At 39.4% G+C, this 16,395-nt stretch overlaps 1 protein-coding gene and 1 long non-coding RNA gene across 5 annotated transcripts in view; both read left to right on the forward strand.

Moving 5' to 3' along the window:
* CHID1 (chitinase domain containing 1) overlaps positions 1 to 1,405 on the forward strand; it is a 117,665-nt gene extending 116,260 nt beyond the window's left edge. For all 3 annotated transcript variants that reach the window (XM_063334113.1, XM_063334112.1, XM_063334111.1), the window contains one exon: positions 1,129 to 1,405. In XM_063334113.1, the coding sequence (XP_063190183.1) occupies positions 1,129 to 1,227 (99 nt within the window). In that variant the 3' untranslated portion in view covers positions 1,228 to 1,405. The remainder of the gene's footprint in view (positions 1 to 1,128) is intronic.
* A 2,112-nt stretch (positions 1,406 to 3,517) lies between these two features.
* On the forward strand, positions 3,518 to 10,511 carry LOC134515298 (uncharacterized). Of its 2 annotated transcripts, none has more exons than XR_010070941.1 (3): positions 3,518 to 3,882; positions 6,513 to 6,622; positions 10,353 to 10,511. It is a non-coding gene; the product is annotated as an uncharacterized LOC134515298 (long non-coding RNA). The 2 variants fall into 2 exon arrangements; XR_010070942.1 differs by lacking the exon at positions 10,353 to 10,511 and adding an exon at positions 7,477 to 7,584.
* Positions 10,512 to 16,395: the final 5,884 nt, after the last annotated feature.

Here is a 16,395-nt window from a genome sequence, read left to right on the forward strand (position 1 = left end):
CATTCTCTTTGGCCTTATGGAAGGATTTCACCTTCTATTGTCAGTACTAACCATGTTAAGAACACACATTCCTGTACATTTCTTTCATTAATTCTTCTCCAACAGTTTCTCAACTGTGGTGGTTGGTGAATTTATGGAAATAGGGTTTCTTTCCAATTTCAACAAGCTAGTAATGACATATTTCGAGATTTGTATGCCAGGCCAAATCAGAGAGTTGTTCACATAATGGTGATCAAGATGGTTGGGGAGCACTTAATTTTATTACCCCATAACAAAGGTGTTTTTTCGCCCTTTTAGTGTTATAATCACTGGCTGGTTGCTCAAAATGTGTTCATGATTAGTTAAAAGCCGTCATGAACACCAGGCCTGGTGGATGTGTTAATGACGCTTTGATACTTTATTCTGTTTTCTATGGAAATGAGTTTTAAACACATCCCCGGTGTGAGCAGTTTAAACACTGCAGTGCTGCACTTCAAAGTACGAAAACCTGAAACTACAAGATTGAAAAATAATTATTTTTATTGTCTGAATTAAAGAAGTGCAGAACATGAATTGTGGCATTGCTTCCTTTGTAAACCAATGGCTAAACTAACCCTAAATCAATGGCTGGAGCTCAAATAAGGATACTTTTAAATATTAATCTCCCAGAATCTCTTTAAAATAGAATTGTGATAATGAAAATTGTGACTCTGTCCTGGGAGAAGGCAAGGTTAGGTAAGAGATCTTGATGGTATTTGACAAGTTGTTCTAATTGTCTTCAGTGATAAAGTTTTATTTTACCCCTGAGACATTTCTGGGAAGAGTTAGAATTTCTGTACATTGTGAAATGATAGCCTAAATTAGAGTAGTCTTTTGCATAGTTCATAAATCTGATTTATTTCTGTGGCATTTTGTCTGTTTAGCTGGTTATCTTTTATTAGGTCATTGAATTAACTATTGCAATTAACTGTCTCTTACTGAATGATTGCTTGCTAACCAGAGAGTATTTGAAATACAGACTAAATTTTTCAGTATCTGGTTCAAGGATAGATGTTTTTAAAAAGTCTGATAGTAGCATGAAGAGATGGCAGCATGGAGTGTCTAATGTCTCTGACTAAGAGGTAATTGCTTTATGTGTCTTTGTCTTAGTCCATCCAGTTGCGCTTAGATCTTGCAAAAGAATTGGGCACTGGAATATCCATCTGGGAACTGGGACAAGGCCTGGATTATTTTTATGACCTGCTTTAAAATAAGAGATGATCTGGGAAAGACTTTATTTTCTTCAATGAGACTCCACCTTCAATTAATTTGGGTATCCCGGAGAGGTGATTTTTAAAACATTTTTTGTAATTTGTACCATATCTGTATTAAACTTGCATTTTTTTTCCCAATAAAGAACCTTTTCTGATTTGCCATACAGATGTGATTGTTGGTATCTGATAAAATTCAGAGAAAAAAAAAACGAAAACAACAGAAATTTCTTTTAAAGCTCCTGGATTCAGAGTCATTGAAAATAGACCAACATAGCTGGGATGCCGTTAGAGCTGAAAATATTTTCTGAAATGTTTTCTACAAGAAATAAAATGGACAAGTTGATGCCATCTGATCAAAGTTTAACACAGAGACCTCTCAAACAATTGCTGGTCGTAACCAAAGTGAACAAATAACTCCATCAGATTATGTCCAGCAAATTTAATATCTGCTGGACCCTCTGCGTCTTGCTGTCTTCTGATAAGGTAAGTCAACATAAAATGTTGGGGGGGAGACCAGTTAGATATCTTTCCCTGAAGCTGGTAGAAAATCAAGCAATGACAAGCTATGTTGTTAGCTCTGTTTGTTTTTTTCATGTTAGTAAATTCTTTAATCAGTTCAAAGTCACAGTAATTTCAATGTATTGAGACTTGATTCTAAATCAGTTTTGTTACACGAGATGCTCTGTGATTTCTCGCTTCTGCTTAGCCTGCTTAGTGTCTCAGTTTAGGGTATTTAGCAGTAGTGTGTTTTCATGGTTATTACTTGTTAGTTTGTGGGTAATGTAACGTTTAGCACCAAAGCTATAATGGAAATGAGAAGTGTGCGTGTAATGATGGATTACATGGATAGTCCCAATAGACAGAGCCCCAGAGCAGCTCTGACAACCTCTTGACTTAAAAAGGTGCTGTGAGTGTGATCAGCATCTTTGTGCATATAGCTGTCATTCTTTAGCTGTACACATTGGTGCTTTCGTCCATAATACAGAATTTTTATGAACCTAAAAGCTATAACGGCCCGTCAGTTTAAAAACAAAGCCAAAAACCCCCTCCTGAAATTGCATCCCTGCTTTTTGGTTTATAGTATTTGTGTTTGTAGAAATACACAGGCTTCAAGGCAGTTTATTCTAAGGAACTACGAGGTGCTGGGAATTTGATGAGGGTGTCATTGGTCACCAGCAGAGACTCAATAGCTCTGTACTCCCACTGGTCTTCCTCTTGCCACTTACAGTTGTCACAAAGATAACTGCACTCCTCTGTTTGCATCCACCCTTCCCAGTAATTAATCTCAGTGGGGAATTTATCTGCTCCTGCTGGTTTCAGCAGAATAAATCCCACTGTAATCCACCATTGATTAAAGAACTATTGATCTTCACCTCTCTGATTTAGTTATGGCATCTCTCAACTTCTCACATTGCAAGTATCCAGCAGGGTTACTAATCAGGCTTCTTTCTTCCATACCATTAGTAGTAAGATAATTTGCTACGTGAATCCTTGTGTTCAATTAACTTGAACTTTCCAGTTCGTTCAAAAGCAATTTAAAGTCACTCTGGCAATGGTATCTAGAATAGCATAAGAATTAAATTCTATTACACTGTGTTTTCTACTTTCAGTGGCACTACTGAACCACAATGTCTCAGAAAAAAATAGTCTGTAAGAAAGGGTGAGAAGGTGGTGAGACACTGGAACAGGCTGTGGCTGCTCCGTCCCTGGAGGTGTTCAAGGCCAGGCTGGATGGGGCTTTGAGTAATCCACTCTAGTGGAAGGTGTCCCTGCCCAGGGCAGGGGGATTGGAACTAGGTGATCTTTAAGGTCCCTTCCAACCCAAACCATTCTATGATTCTATGAAATGGAAGGGGTTGTGACCTGAAATGGCATCCGTTTTTACATTAGCTAGTAGGTAGCTTCAAAACTGGGTGTGGGGAGGAAAAGAATATTTCATTTTAGCTTGTTGTTTCCTGTCTAGGAAAGAAAACATGTCATTTATCATGTTTTTCATAATTTTTTTTATATTCTCTGATGATTCTCTATGAAGTTCAAGATTCTTGTTTGTCTGTGAGTACAGCTATGTTAGAAAAAATGTCTTTTCCATCCTTAGAGATAGAATTAATACCTCTGTGTCAAAGAGATCAAACTAACCCTTGCTGTATCATGAAAAATAACTACCAGATGAGAAGTACATTGTGATTTTGAGCCATCCATGGCATATAGGTGCTTGAGGCCAAGGATGTTACCTTTTGTCTCTAAAGGCAAAAGATATTTGTTGCTTTAGAAATAATATTCCAAAAGAAATAAAGTTGGCATAATTCTCTATTGTGAAGTTCTCTGTTAAAAAAAAAAAGGTGAGCACCAGAAGGCATGTGAATTCCAGAATGAATGAAGATTGACTTCTGATGGATTGGTCTTGTGTTCGTTTAATTTTTCAGTGTGCGGGAATGTCAGATTGTCTTTTATTAGGTATCAGAGAATCCACAAAGCAGTGTACCATCAGCGAGCCACCATGAAAACAGGTTTCTTTTGAAATTTGCACCTCACCACATGCATGAAAAGATGACACAGGAGAGAGATGCTGGTATGAAAGTGGGTTCTGCAGAGCATCTGTTTTTATGACTTTCCCTCAGACAAGCGGCGAAAACTGAGTGAAGGGCAGAAGGTGGGTGAAGTGCTGGAGTGGAACCACTGTAAGGACCATGGCAGGTGACTTTCATTCCCTCATTTGAAAAAGAACAGAAAGCAGTTTTACAATCCAAAGAAACATTTTCCTGTAAAGAAAAAGAAACAACAATCCACGCCACAAAATAAACAACCCAACTGTGTTTATTCTTTTGTAGAAGCAAGTACTCCTTAAATGAGGAACTTGCAGGACAAGGTCAAAGATGTTTGGCTTAAAGAATCGAGGGTACGACTGGGGAGAAATATCTACTGTTCCTATTAAAACAGCTTACATCTAGTATAGCAAGAGGTAAAATGGAAGTGTGTTTATCTCAAAAGAATATTGCCTCATTCAGTTTTCTAAGATACATTTAAGAAAAAAAAATGCTATGCTCTATAAACCAGTTCTGTTGCAAGAAAAATTTCTGTATATTAGGGTAAGATCTCAGGTGCTATGAATGTAATGGTATCTTTTAGCTACTTGATGCCAAGCGGAGCTTTCCTCCAACTGACCTTTGCTCTTGTGTTTCCCCATGTTTTACTCTTGGGTTAGATTCACGCAGGCTTAAGGGAAATACATTTCTCTGAACAATTTTTATCACATTCACTGAGAAAAAGAAATAGCAGCTGATCTGTTGCAGCTGGCCTTCGATATGAAGCTAGTATTTTTGTTGTCAATTATTGTCCCACACATCTTTTTAATAGTTAACAAAGAGGGTTTTTATATCTGTATACAGCTAAGTATCTTATCGAGACTGTAAAGAGGACTTATCTGACTACTTGCAGGATCCCATGGACCATACTCCTGGGATAACAGCATCGCATCTTATCTCAGGGAACATGTCTCTTGTGGTAACTGTATCTGTCTTGAAAACCAGAGCTGCCATACAGTCTGTAATCAGAAGCAGCTTTAACAGAGAATTGTGGAAAAATTGTTTAGCTTGTCTCACTGTAAGATGCTACTTCTTCAAGGAAAATTGCTTTGATACCTTGTTTTATAGTTCCTTTTTGTTATCATATGTGGATGTCAAACTCCAGAATTAACTGTAGCTTCCAGGTAAGAAAGTTGGGAGTGAAAGAGGAGAGGTAAGGTAGACTTAAGGATGACCATAGGAAAATGGCTTCTTTAACTACTTTTAGTTATCAAGAATTGTTGAGCGAGTTGTAACAATTTAGTGTTGTTCATAGGCTTGGATGAAAATATAAAATACCTTTTCCATTTCTACTATGAGCTACTAATGGTGATTATTTTTAAGAGTGGGGGTAGTGTTTTATGAGACTGCAAGGTTAATTGATGTTCATAGGAATTGTAATTACAGTATCTCCTGAATTTGAGACGTGTCTTTTGAAGTTTACTGCTTTGATTAATACACAGCGCAGCTGTTTGACTTCAGTTAAACAAATGGCAGCACAAAGCAGATGGATTCTGTCTTTGCAGCTTGAAGAGGTTATATGTAGCTATTTCATGAAAATCCCATTCCCTCAGTGAACTCTTTTTTATGTAGTAATCGCAAATTGACTAAGCCTGAATTGGTGTTTTGTAGTCTACCAGGCAATCACTTTGATAGTCTGTGTTGGGGAAAAATATATCTTTTCTTTAGGAAAAAAAAAAACTTTAATATGAAAAATAACTGGAGTAGAATTTTATTAACGCTGTTTCAAAAGCAGTGTTAAATTCCAAAAGTTGCAAAAATAAATAACATCACTTATCTTGTTAGCATTTGAGATTAAAAGCTGAAATATGACTTTAAATGTATTCTGTTGGAATGAGAACATTATAACAAAATGTTATTTTGTGAAAAAATTCGGGTGAATGGAATCCAAGACTCAAAATTGAAGGCAATTAGTCGTTTTACATTCCTACTTGTATCAGTTACCTTTTCTGGATATATTTTAATGTTTATTTGTTTACAATGTAACTTTAAAAAATATTTTAGAAAAAATGCCGTAGAAAAACCTGTATGATATTTTTATAGAAACAAAAAAAATAATGGTTCTTACAAGCTCTTAATGAAATAAGCTCTTACTCTGACTTCCAACACATTAGAACTAAACTCGACTGCTGACAGCAAAGCAGAGGGACACTTTTGAGTTGCCTTCACATGGCACATAGAGTACCATATTTTGATCCATCCATTGCGTGGAGTTTAAATAAGGTAAAATTTAGCAATTGTCTAGTGTGCAAACTATAAAATAAAGTAGAAAGCTGCTTCTCTGTGTATGAATTCTCAGCTGGCTGCCCAGGTGGAAGGAGAACTTAATCACAGGATGTTACCTTGCCCACTTGTTTTTTTGAAGAAGGGTAATGAAGTTCACATAGATAAGCAGCATATTGACTGTCTAGAGACTTCCTAACTCTCCTAATTTCATTTACTAGAAGCCAACAGACCTACACATGCTGGTAGAAGGGCACAGACCCTCCAATTTCTAGATTGCACACCATGTGGTTTTTGCATAAGTGACTTGCTGTAAGGCTTGCAGGATTGTTGCATTTTTCAGCAAATCCAGGTACAGTTTCTTGGAGCAGGGCTGTCTAACGTTCCAGCTCTGTCATCTTTCACTGTGAAGTTCCTGCTAAGTGTATGGCTGCAGCAGGGACTGCCTGAGTGATATACCTCACCTTTCTCAAAGGTCAGTGTACATGGAAGAGAAGTCAGAAGATTATGGTGTTTCAGCCGTTTCCACCAATATGTAAAGTCTGTACATTATGGTTACCTCTGCTGCTCATCCTGCTCGGGAAGGTAAGACTGATTATTTTTTTTCTTTTTTTTATTGCATACATTTGCAAGTGTTAAAGCAGTTCAACAAAAACTTACAGGCATCACCAGTTTTCACTAAATGTTACTTTTTCCTTCTGTTTTTCCTTATGATCCGCATTTAGGAGTGGTCTAGGTAGGCCTTTTGATATATTTCAGTGAGTTTTCTTCCAGTGTACCACTGGAGAGCATATACTCCACTATACGTTCTCTTTGCTTGTAGTTGTGGAGGATGTGACTGTGACTAAAAATAGTCAGCAGGCAGTTACTGCCCAGTGTAGGAAATTATTTAGGACTGTGTATATCCATTTTCACCTAGTCTGTAATGTTTCTCCTCTGATTTTTCAGGTTAACTCATGTGGGGCAGAAAAGTTAAGCTGCTATAGATTATTTCACTATTATTACAGTTTTTGCAACATTTTTGTGTTTTCTTTTACTCCTTTTGGGGGCTGAACAAAACAAATGCTGTGAGCAGACATGCTTATATATCATGAGTAGAAGAAGGCCCAGCAGCGTCAGCATTCTTGTCCTACCAGAGTTAGGGAAAAGATGCCTGGGAGTGTTTTGTGACCACACGGCGAGAGAGGAGGAGAGAGTAATTTATGTCATTTGCAAAGCTGGCTCCCAAATCCCTACAGTTACTACAGGGATACTGTGGGAGGGTGGCAAAGCTTAGCTACCTCTGGGCTGATTTCCCCCTTGTATGCAAGTGCTGTTTCAGTTGCTGGGATGGGAGCTTTTGTGTAAAACAAGTGGTCGTGTTATTTTTGCTCTGCTGTTTTATGTCCTTATGTGAAAACCTCTGTGTCTCTTTTTTATTTTGCTCTCATTTAAAACAGCGGAAAAATCTGACTAAGTGAAAGCCAAAGTGTCTTTGTTTTGCACTAGAGCTGGAGCTAGTGATGGAGGTGTTTGGAATAATTAATGCAGACCAGTTCTGCTAATGCACCTAGACAAATAGTTTCTTCATCAATGGCAAGTACCCCTCTTCAGAAATATATTATCTCGTGTGTTGCAATTGTAGATAGAACTTAAAATCAGTCAATTTTTTTGAGTCTGGGTAACTTGCTAGCGTCATTAGCTGGAATTAACATTAGGAAGTATTTTATTCAATGATGCCTTTAGAATCACAGCACTAAATGGTTATCTGCTCTATCACGCTTTTACATGCTGCTTCTGCTTTTTAACTCAGAACTTTCTATTAAAATTAAATTGCTTTTGTTGTTAGCTTGGAATTGTTTTAGATGGAGTTTCTATGTCAAACAGTGGGCCAGGATTTTAAATTCCATCTAACTCCTCCTTTCTTCATTCACATAACCCTGAAACTGTGGTTGACACGAGGATGCAATTGCACACAGGAGATGGCTGAGCTTGTTTCTTGAAGGCCCTCTTTAGACGTTTATTGACTATTTTAAAGCACTGAGGGTTAAATTATACCTTTAGTATTTGCTTTAGGATTTGGGATTATTGCCTTTGATACAAGAGGGAATGGGCATTAAGTTTTAAGAGTTTCGTTTTTTACTGAAACAGATTTTCAGTTGTTTTAGTAAGAGTTTAAAAAAATATATAAATAAAGTAGCAAGGAGAATATTCATCATCCCCAGAATGAAAACCTTCCTGTTCCCTCTAACACAGAGCGCTTCAATCTTTGGCACAAGCGAGGTCCCAGTTTTGTGTTCAGATTTTATCTTCACCCCTTGGCAGTAGCTGTGGAGCTTATCTGCCTGTGTCTCTTAAGGTGGTGGGCAGGGCAGGAAAGGGAAACAGCTCGTGGCTGCTTGAGGGAGATGAGAGGGAGGGAATGGAGCGAAGCAACAGCTTTCAGAAAAAAACATACTTTCTCCTTTCCTCCTCTTGTAGGAGCAACAGAGAGCTAGACTTAGCAAAACAAACACAAAGCCCTGTGTTCCCAGGACAGTCCCTGTGCATTTTTGAGCCTTGTCTGTCTTGGAGCCAAGGAATATGAAATATTTTGGCAGAGTCAATGCTGTATCCTTGGCATATATATTTGTAAAATCTAGCATTACTGTTCTGATGTATTCTCCCAGTGCTTTTTGGCAGAGAATTAAGTTATTGAATGGATTTTGCAGATGACAACACGGATATTGTAAATACTCATTGCCTTCCCAGGTACACATATTGACATATAATTTGAATTTCAAGTGTGTGCAGTATTGAACTCATTTATCAGGTGTATGAGAAGCCTTTTCCCCTCTCTCTCAAGAGCCCTTGGTTGTTAGGGATAACAACTGCATTGAAAAAACAGATAGGCTTCCCAGAGTAAAGAGTTAGAAGAGGTTCCAAAGAGCACACAGCTTTAAAACAGACCTGTCAGACAAAGGATGAAGGGGAAACAAAAGAGAAAATTACTTTTTCAGTGTCGTGTAGTAAGTCTGTCACAAAGTCAAACAGTAGTCAAGGTTTCTGACTCTCTCTCCCTGCTACTGAATCATCAGAAACCAGAACAGGCCAGAGCAAAACAGGGTCCCTTCCCCACTAACACCGTGAGGGTCTTCTCAAAATTATTTGTTGCAGAACAATCTGTTGACATTGAGTTGGGGTTGTGAGTTCTGAGTGATGAGTCCCTCCCCTCTCCACCACAGATTAAAGGAAAATGGCTTTGCTTGTAGATATGAAGATATGTAACTCTACAAAGGATAAATGGAAATAGTAATTTGCACGGCATGCAATCGGGTGGAGGAATTAACTACTGCAATAAGTCAGAAAGCCACAGACAGTAGCTGGATCTTTAAAAGGCCTGAATATTTTCTAGTCATGAAATCACTGATTATACACTTTAAAGGGAGAATAAAGACGTTTTATTCCTCCTGCCATTAGCTAAATTGTTATTTCTGTGAGCCATCTTCTCTCCACCCCAACCCCCCAATATTTGAACATTTTTTCCGACACCTTGGTACTTCTGGCATTTTCTGCGTGTTACCTGGATAAGCTGGGGAAAAAAGGAAAGAAAGATCTATAGCGGATCATGTTTGCATAGTTAGCCTTGTGCTTTTTAATCTTTCTTGTGTACGCACCTGAGATGATATACTTCTTTGACAGTGGCGCTGTGTTTGTGTGATGTCTGAGCCAAACTGCAAACTGCTGTTCAACTTTCAATTCCAAGCCATTTTCTTTGTAATTGAAAACACCTTTTTTGCTGGTGTTCAGGCACCATCACTGCTTAAAGATTCCACAGGCCCCACTTTGCCACGGACTTGCATGTCTGGGAGCCCATTGGTTTTCTAGGATTTTTGTTGTTGTTTATAATGAAAATGGAATTTAGCAGTGCAGCTGCAGCTTGATTGCAGCTCTTTTAATGAATCTCAAAGGAAAACAATCCTGCTTCATCTCCTGCAGTTGTGTTGACTCAGTGAGAATGGGAGGAATCAAAAGAAGAAATAATGCTTTTCCCCCATCCTGCAGAAAATTTAAAACTGTTATTTGGAAGATGGTGGTTCTGAATGATGAAAAGGAGAACACTTCTGAAAACAGAGCTATGCTGTGAAGTTGTATAGCTCAGACAGTTTTTATTGATAATGCTACTTTTGTAATAATACCCTTTCGTTTTTTAAGGTATTTCCACTGGCAGCATCAAATAACTCACTTGAGGCTTTTCTGGAAGTAAACGGTTGCATCTGAAAGAATTTACTTCTAATTTCAGAGCAGACCCTAAATAATGAAAGCTTTGCTTAGTGAGAAGCATTCTGTGTTTCAGGTGTCAGGCACTTTAATTTGGGCAGTTTCTTAATGATGATGGGGAGATGTCACCCAGATCGACTGCAGCCGCTACCAAATTGGGAGGATAATGGCATGACTCACTGCATGTGAAAACGTGTTAGAATTTCTGATGGTATTGGAGTGGTCTGGAAACACAGCGCTGAAAGTGAGCAGCACTGGGTAAGAGTTCTCTAACAGCATCTCTCCATACAGTGCTTTTTTTTTCACTGTAAAGCTTTTCTTTCTGTCAGACGGTAAAACTTACGATGCTCAGCTGAAAGGCAGGATTTCATAAGTAGCCCCTCAAATGTGCATCACCCTGAGGAAGGATATTTGGTTTAGTTTCACAATTATCTGTGTCCTGGTAAATGTCTCACCCTTTTGCCATTACTGTTGAACTAGAATAGTTCCGGTTGGAAGAGACGTACAATGATCATCTAGTCCAACTGCCTGACCACTACTGAAAATGTGCATCAGAAGTTGCTTAGGAAAGTGAAGCTGAGGTTAATTATTTGTGCAAAATTAAAGATCCCTAAAGTGCTGTGTTGAATCGCCTGTAAAAGTACCCCTGGTTTTGAGTCTCCATCATGGGCTGTGTCACATATATATCCTATCTCAGAATGTAAATTAGGTGCTAATAGATCTGTCTGCAGGATCTTGTTCTGGGGACTGGTAATGCTTTGGAGAAGAAATCCCTTTTATTTCCAGGATTTGTAACTCACTGGTAAAATGTGCATTCATAATAATGGCTGTTTTCCACTTAATTTGAACTATTCCAGTTCATTTCTGTCAGTGTTAAATTAAACTTTAAGAATTAAGAAGGATAAGGGAAGAAATTAAGTTATGATGAGATAGCTCTGCCAAGCTTTTTAGTAGGCCACAGAGAACTTATAGCAAGGCAAACTTGGCTTACCTATCAAGAGAGGAGATTATAAAAGAATTTATTTACAAAGAAGCTGAAACACTAATTTTTATTTAATGTCTCATGGATTGTTCTGCACATTATCAAAATAATTACTTCCCGTGCTGACAAAAGTAACACACTGGTTTTCTCCAAGCTATTTTGCACCTCAAGTGTTTTGTCCTTTAGAATGATTCAGTGTTTGGTTTTGTTACTTCATAGAATCATAGAGAATTATAGAATGGTTTGGGTTGGAAGGGACCTTAAAGATCATCTAGTTCCAACTCCCTGCCATGGGCAGGGACACCTCCCACTAGACCAGGTTGCTCAAAGCCATCCAGCCTGGCCTTGAACTCATAAGCATGTACAGTGACTATTTCTAAAGACTGTTCTTATAAAATAGGTGGAATAAGTATGCAATAAAGCATGAAGAAACTAAGCTAGTGCACACACAGAAAGAACTGATAAGTGGAAGATCATTTTTTACCAAATCTGCAAGCATTTGGTAATGAAGGACTGGCCTGTAGGTCTTACAACAGATTTTGAATATTGTTTATTTGTTTTAAACTAGTCACTTTACAGACCTTACCATTTCCCTGGTATGGTCATATGGGCCACTAGCAGAAGTAGTACAAAGATTCATAGAGTTCTGGGTAAATGTAGAAACCATATTCTGCTGGGCTTCTGTGCAGGGCCATGCTCTGCAGTAATCCAGGAGAGTTTTAGAAATGTAAATCTGAGGTACTGACGTTCTTACAGGTAAAAAGCTTGTGGGGGCTGCGGGAAAGTACACTGCAGGAGTGTATCACTGAATTGGGTTTTGCATATATAGGAATTAATACATGGGCTATGTGTGTGTGAATGATAGCAAATGCTGTGGCTGTTGTAATCCCCTGTTAATAAAGGGATTGACTTGCAGTACAAAATGACTTACATAATTCTGCATGCTGTATTATCCCTTCCAAGGGTTTTTGAAGCCTTATGTGTTTTCTAGCCCTCAATACCTCCTTACTTTAGTGTACTACCTGCAGAACTTGTTTTTATGAAATGTTAATCATGGTCCTCAAACATGAATAATGAAGTACTTTGTTCCCTACTGATGGGCCTGTACGTGACATGGGTCAGGGAAACACAAGGCTGAGCCTCAGCTAAACCTCTAGCCAAATATATCCAAATGGTAACTTTGCATTTTGAGACCTGACAACATCATGGAAAATTTTTGTGAGTATATTGGTTTTGCAACGACTGTCTTAGGTCCACATATAAATAATGTAACAAAAATGGTAGTGTCACTGCAATGGTAGCGCCCACACACTACCCATGTCAAAGTGATGTGCCCCAGCACAGAGCAGAGCAGCATCTCCACCAGCCGTGCTGGAAGAACCTCAGACTGCTGATTGGTGTTTTGCTTTGTTATGTTTTACCTGGGCACTAAATCCAGTATTCGTTTTGATTGATCTCTAGGATATTACATGTACACACAGACTCTAAGCTCCTTATTTCTTTCGTTTATTTGGCAACATCCAGGTTTTGCCCCTGAGGGTGTAATGCCTGTCTGACCATTGTTCAATATCTGAGCCTTGTCTAGAGTCTAGAAAGGAAAATTGAAGTTTGTATTTCTGTTTGTAGAGAAGCTGCCATACCTCTGATTCCTGGCAGAGGGGTTTCAGCGTGCCAGCCCCCAGGGGAATGTGATACTGTGCTGAGAGGAGCAGATCTGGCTGCAGTAGAAAACTTGGGTTGGAGGGAAGGGCACAGAGAAAGAAGATAAGAGAATTATCTGATCTGGGAAGGTATTAGTTCCTCAGATTGTGTAACAAGCTACACTCCCAATGAGCTCACAGGGCTACTTCAGGGAGCTGCAGGACTGCTTGCACTACGGATCTCTACTGATCTTCCTTCAAAGAGGCAAGTGGGGTTTCTGCACCCTTGTGGGTATTCCCTGGCCTCTTTCCACAGGAGGTGTCACAAACGGGAGCCTCATTTGCTGCTGTTTTCCTGGTGACCATCTGTCTTACTGTTGGGTCCAGTGGAATGCCTTAACAGTATGAAAAGCTAAAAATCTCAGGTAAAAGCTTTCCTGGTTTTCCCCACCCAGGCTTGTGATCTGAAGTGAACCAGCTGAAATACAAGAGGAAAGTAATCCCTCTGACTGGATGCGCCCCCTTCCCTGTTAGGTAGAAAATTATTCTTTTCGGAAAATCTTGTATTGGATACATATCCAATTTATGTATTTTAGTTAGTCTAATTTTTAAGCAAAAGCTATCTTGGCTGAATGCTTTTTTAAATAATATAATGAAAAGTAGCAGAGATCAAATATCAGACGCTGCTGGTCCTGCTGCTGTTAACCAACTGCCTCTTTACCTGTAGTGTTTCCCCATCAGCGTTATCAGAGCAGTGGGAATCCTGCCATGAACCTCTTTCTAATTGCTAAGCTGGCATTTCAAGGCAGGAGGAAAGTGAGCTTTTGTCCTTCAGAGGTAAGCCTGTGAACCCTGCGTCTAGATGAGTCGGGGAGAATGTGGCTGCGGAGACGCACGGGCTGCTTTAAAATGAATGGATTTATTACACACTTCTGTTAGTGTGGAGACATTTGCCTTTATCTAATACCACCGTGTGCGCATATATATATTTTTAGTAGGAAAATGTTTATATTCTGTGCACTGTTTAGGATTTCTCAGTCATACAGAAGTACTTGAGATTAAGACCTTAATATTTAATAAGCTCTCTATTGTTAGAGAGGAAGCGAGCCTGACAATGGGAGATTGGGCTGGCAGCACAGTGGATTAATGGAAACACAGAGCTGGATTTAAAAGCCCTGAATGATAATCTTTAAGTATGCTTAGGCATTGTGGTTGTGCAGTTTCCCTGGGGAATCATCATATTCTCTGCTTCAAAAATTGCACTGAAGACATAACCGAAACTACAGCACAACCTTGACTACTGGCAAATCTACTTTCATTCCTGGCTTAAATTCCTTCTGTGTACCTCTCTACACCCAGAGCGTAATTCCTTGTGGGATTTCAATTCTTATTATATTGTTGCCACAGGAACAATTTTACCCAGACCTAAAAAAACAAGAGTTGCAGAGCTGAGCAGCTTTCCTACCCGAACAGAGATCTTGCTTAGACTTTCAAATAAGCAAATGTTGCTATTTGGCAATACTGAAATGAGATTTATGTTGAGGCTCGTGCTATGTGCTCTCAATAAGGCAGCCAGCGGAAATTTGACAAAGACCGGCTCGGCTGACTGACTTTTTTTTTTTTTTTAACTGCTCTCTGTGAAATTCTGTGGTGCTTCTGGTTCATGTAACCCATTTCAATAGTACTTCATTCTCTGATAGGGATCTGAGTAGTCCCACTGCAATGGTAGTGTACGCGCAATGTGATGCATTCTGGGATGTCTGCAGACAAATTGAAAGGCTTGAGAATATTTTCATTGTAGGAGATTGCTTTTTCTTATTTATATAAGAATTTACTAGTCTGAAAGGTGTCTGGACTTAAGAGTTGCTTTACTTATATACACATTGCTGGGGATTATCGCAATTTCAATTTAATTTGCCACTTCATGCTATAGAGCTCTCAGGGAATCTTTAATTTTCAGTGAGAGCTCACTAAATTAAAATGAAAATAAAACAGGCTTGCATCGTCAGCACTGAGAATGGCAGTGTTGTCCTGAATTGCTGTTTATACTTTGCCAGAGCTGTTTGTGCAAATAAGGCACGAGGGCACTCAGTTGTTTGGTACTAGATCGGATTGTGCAGCTGAACACCCTTATGTTCGGTGTAACTGCACTGACGTTAAGAAAGGTTTATAACTTGCAGGACACTGCGCTCCATGTGGCCAGTGACACACCAGCTGTGACACGCTGAGTTCTTTTGAAAGTCATGGAGCTCAGCAGTTTTCAGTAATGTTTAAATTACATATAAATTCACCCCCACTGCTCCCTGGATTGATCTCCTGTGAGGTTGGAAGTACTGGAGGTTGGAGGATATGAGAGAAATCAGTGTTTGCATCCCTCATAACTGTTTTCATCATCTGAGTATTCCGGTGTCCTTCAGTAGCTCTGTGAACTAGTAGCTCTCTTGGACTAGATGATCTCTAGAGGTCCCTTCCAACTCTGAAATTCTGTGAACCTGCAGCACCTGGGAGGGAGTAGATGGGACTGCAGCCTGAAGAGGACAGGAAAGCAGTCGGAACAGGATGAAAGTGGGATCAAGGAAAAAAAAAAAAGAAGTAAACAGAATCGCACTGAACATTTATATGCGTACCTTTGACCTTGTCTATGCTAGATGGGGTTGGTGACTTTCCCCTTCTCCTGGTGACAGTACCAGCTGCAGTGCCTCTGCTAGGAAGTCACCTGTGCGACTGCTGGGGGTGGCAAGATGGAGACTGTATCCCAGGGATGGACCGATTGCCCCTGACTGCAGAACCAGTAGGGTGTCACAGCTTTTGTTGTACAGATCTGAATCATAGCGGGCTACAGAAGAGGACTGCTTTAGTCCTAGAACTGAGAGAACCACCATCTCTACACAAGACTCAAAAACCCCAAATCTGCTAAATCACAGGGACTAGGAGGAATGGTCTATAGAGAGACTTCATACCCACTGCAGCCCTGATTCAGGTCTGCGAGTGTCTTGCTAAAAGAACACTGTGTCTGTTGTGAATGAACTGACCGTGTATTTCATGGGATACTGCTCTATATTTGTACCTTACAGCAGGGAAAAACAGTGTGTTCAGATGCCAAGTGTTGTCTGCCCAGGTCTCTTGTCTGTTTCCAATCTTCTCCCATATTTCTCATCTATGTTTTTTCATACCTGTCATTTTTGGTTTCCCTTTTTTCCTCACCTTTCCTGCTGCGGAAGTCTGGATAAACTGGAGTCCTGTGTCGTCCATAGCAAAGATTGCTTGCATTGGGATATTCTAACTCTGAGAACACATTTTTGAGTGTACATTAACTCTTGATTCCATCAGAAACAAGACTGTGATTTGCAGCCAGCTTTTAATTGTGCCAGTTTTTCATGTGATAATTCTTCTTCTAAAACTGTGAGCACTTATTTCAAAGGACCTTTTGATAATGAAGCTTGTATTGTGTCAGGGTAACCAGCTGTGGTTCACAGTTAGGAATAAGAAGGTGTTTA

This window comes from Chroicocephalus ridibundus, chromosome 4 (assembly GCF_963924245.1).
Source record: "Chroicocephalus ridibundus chromosome 4, bChrRid1.1, whole genome shotgun sequence".
Classification (NCBI taxonomy): Eukaryota; Metazoa; Chordata; class Aves; order Charadriiformes; family Laridae; genus Chroicocephalus; species Chroicocephalus ridibundus.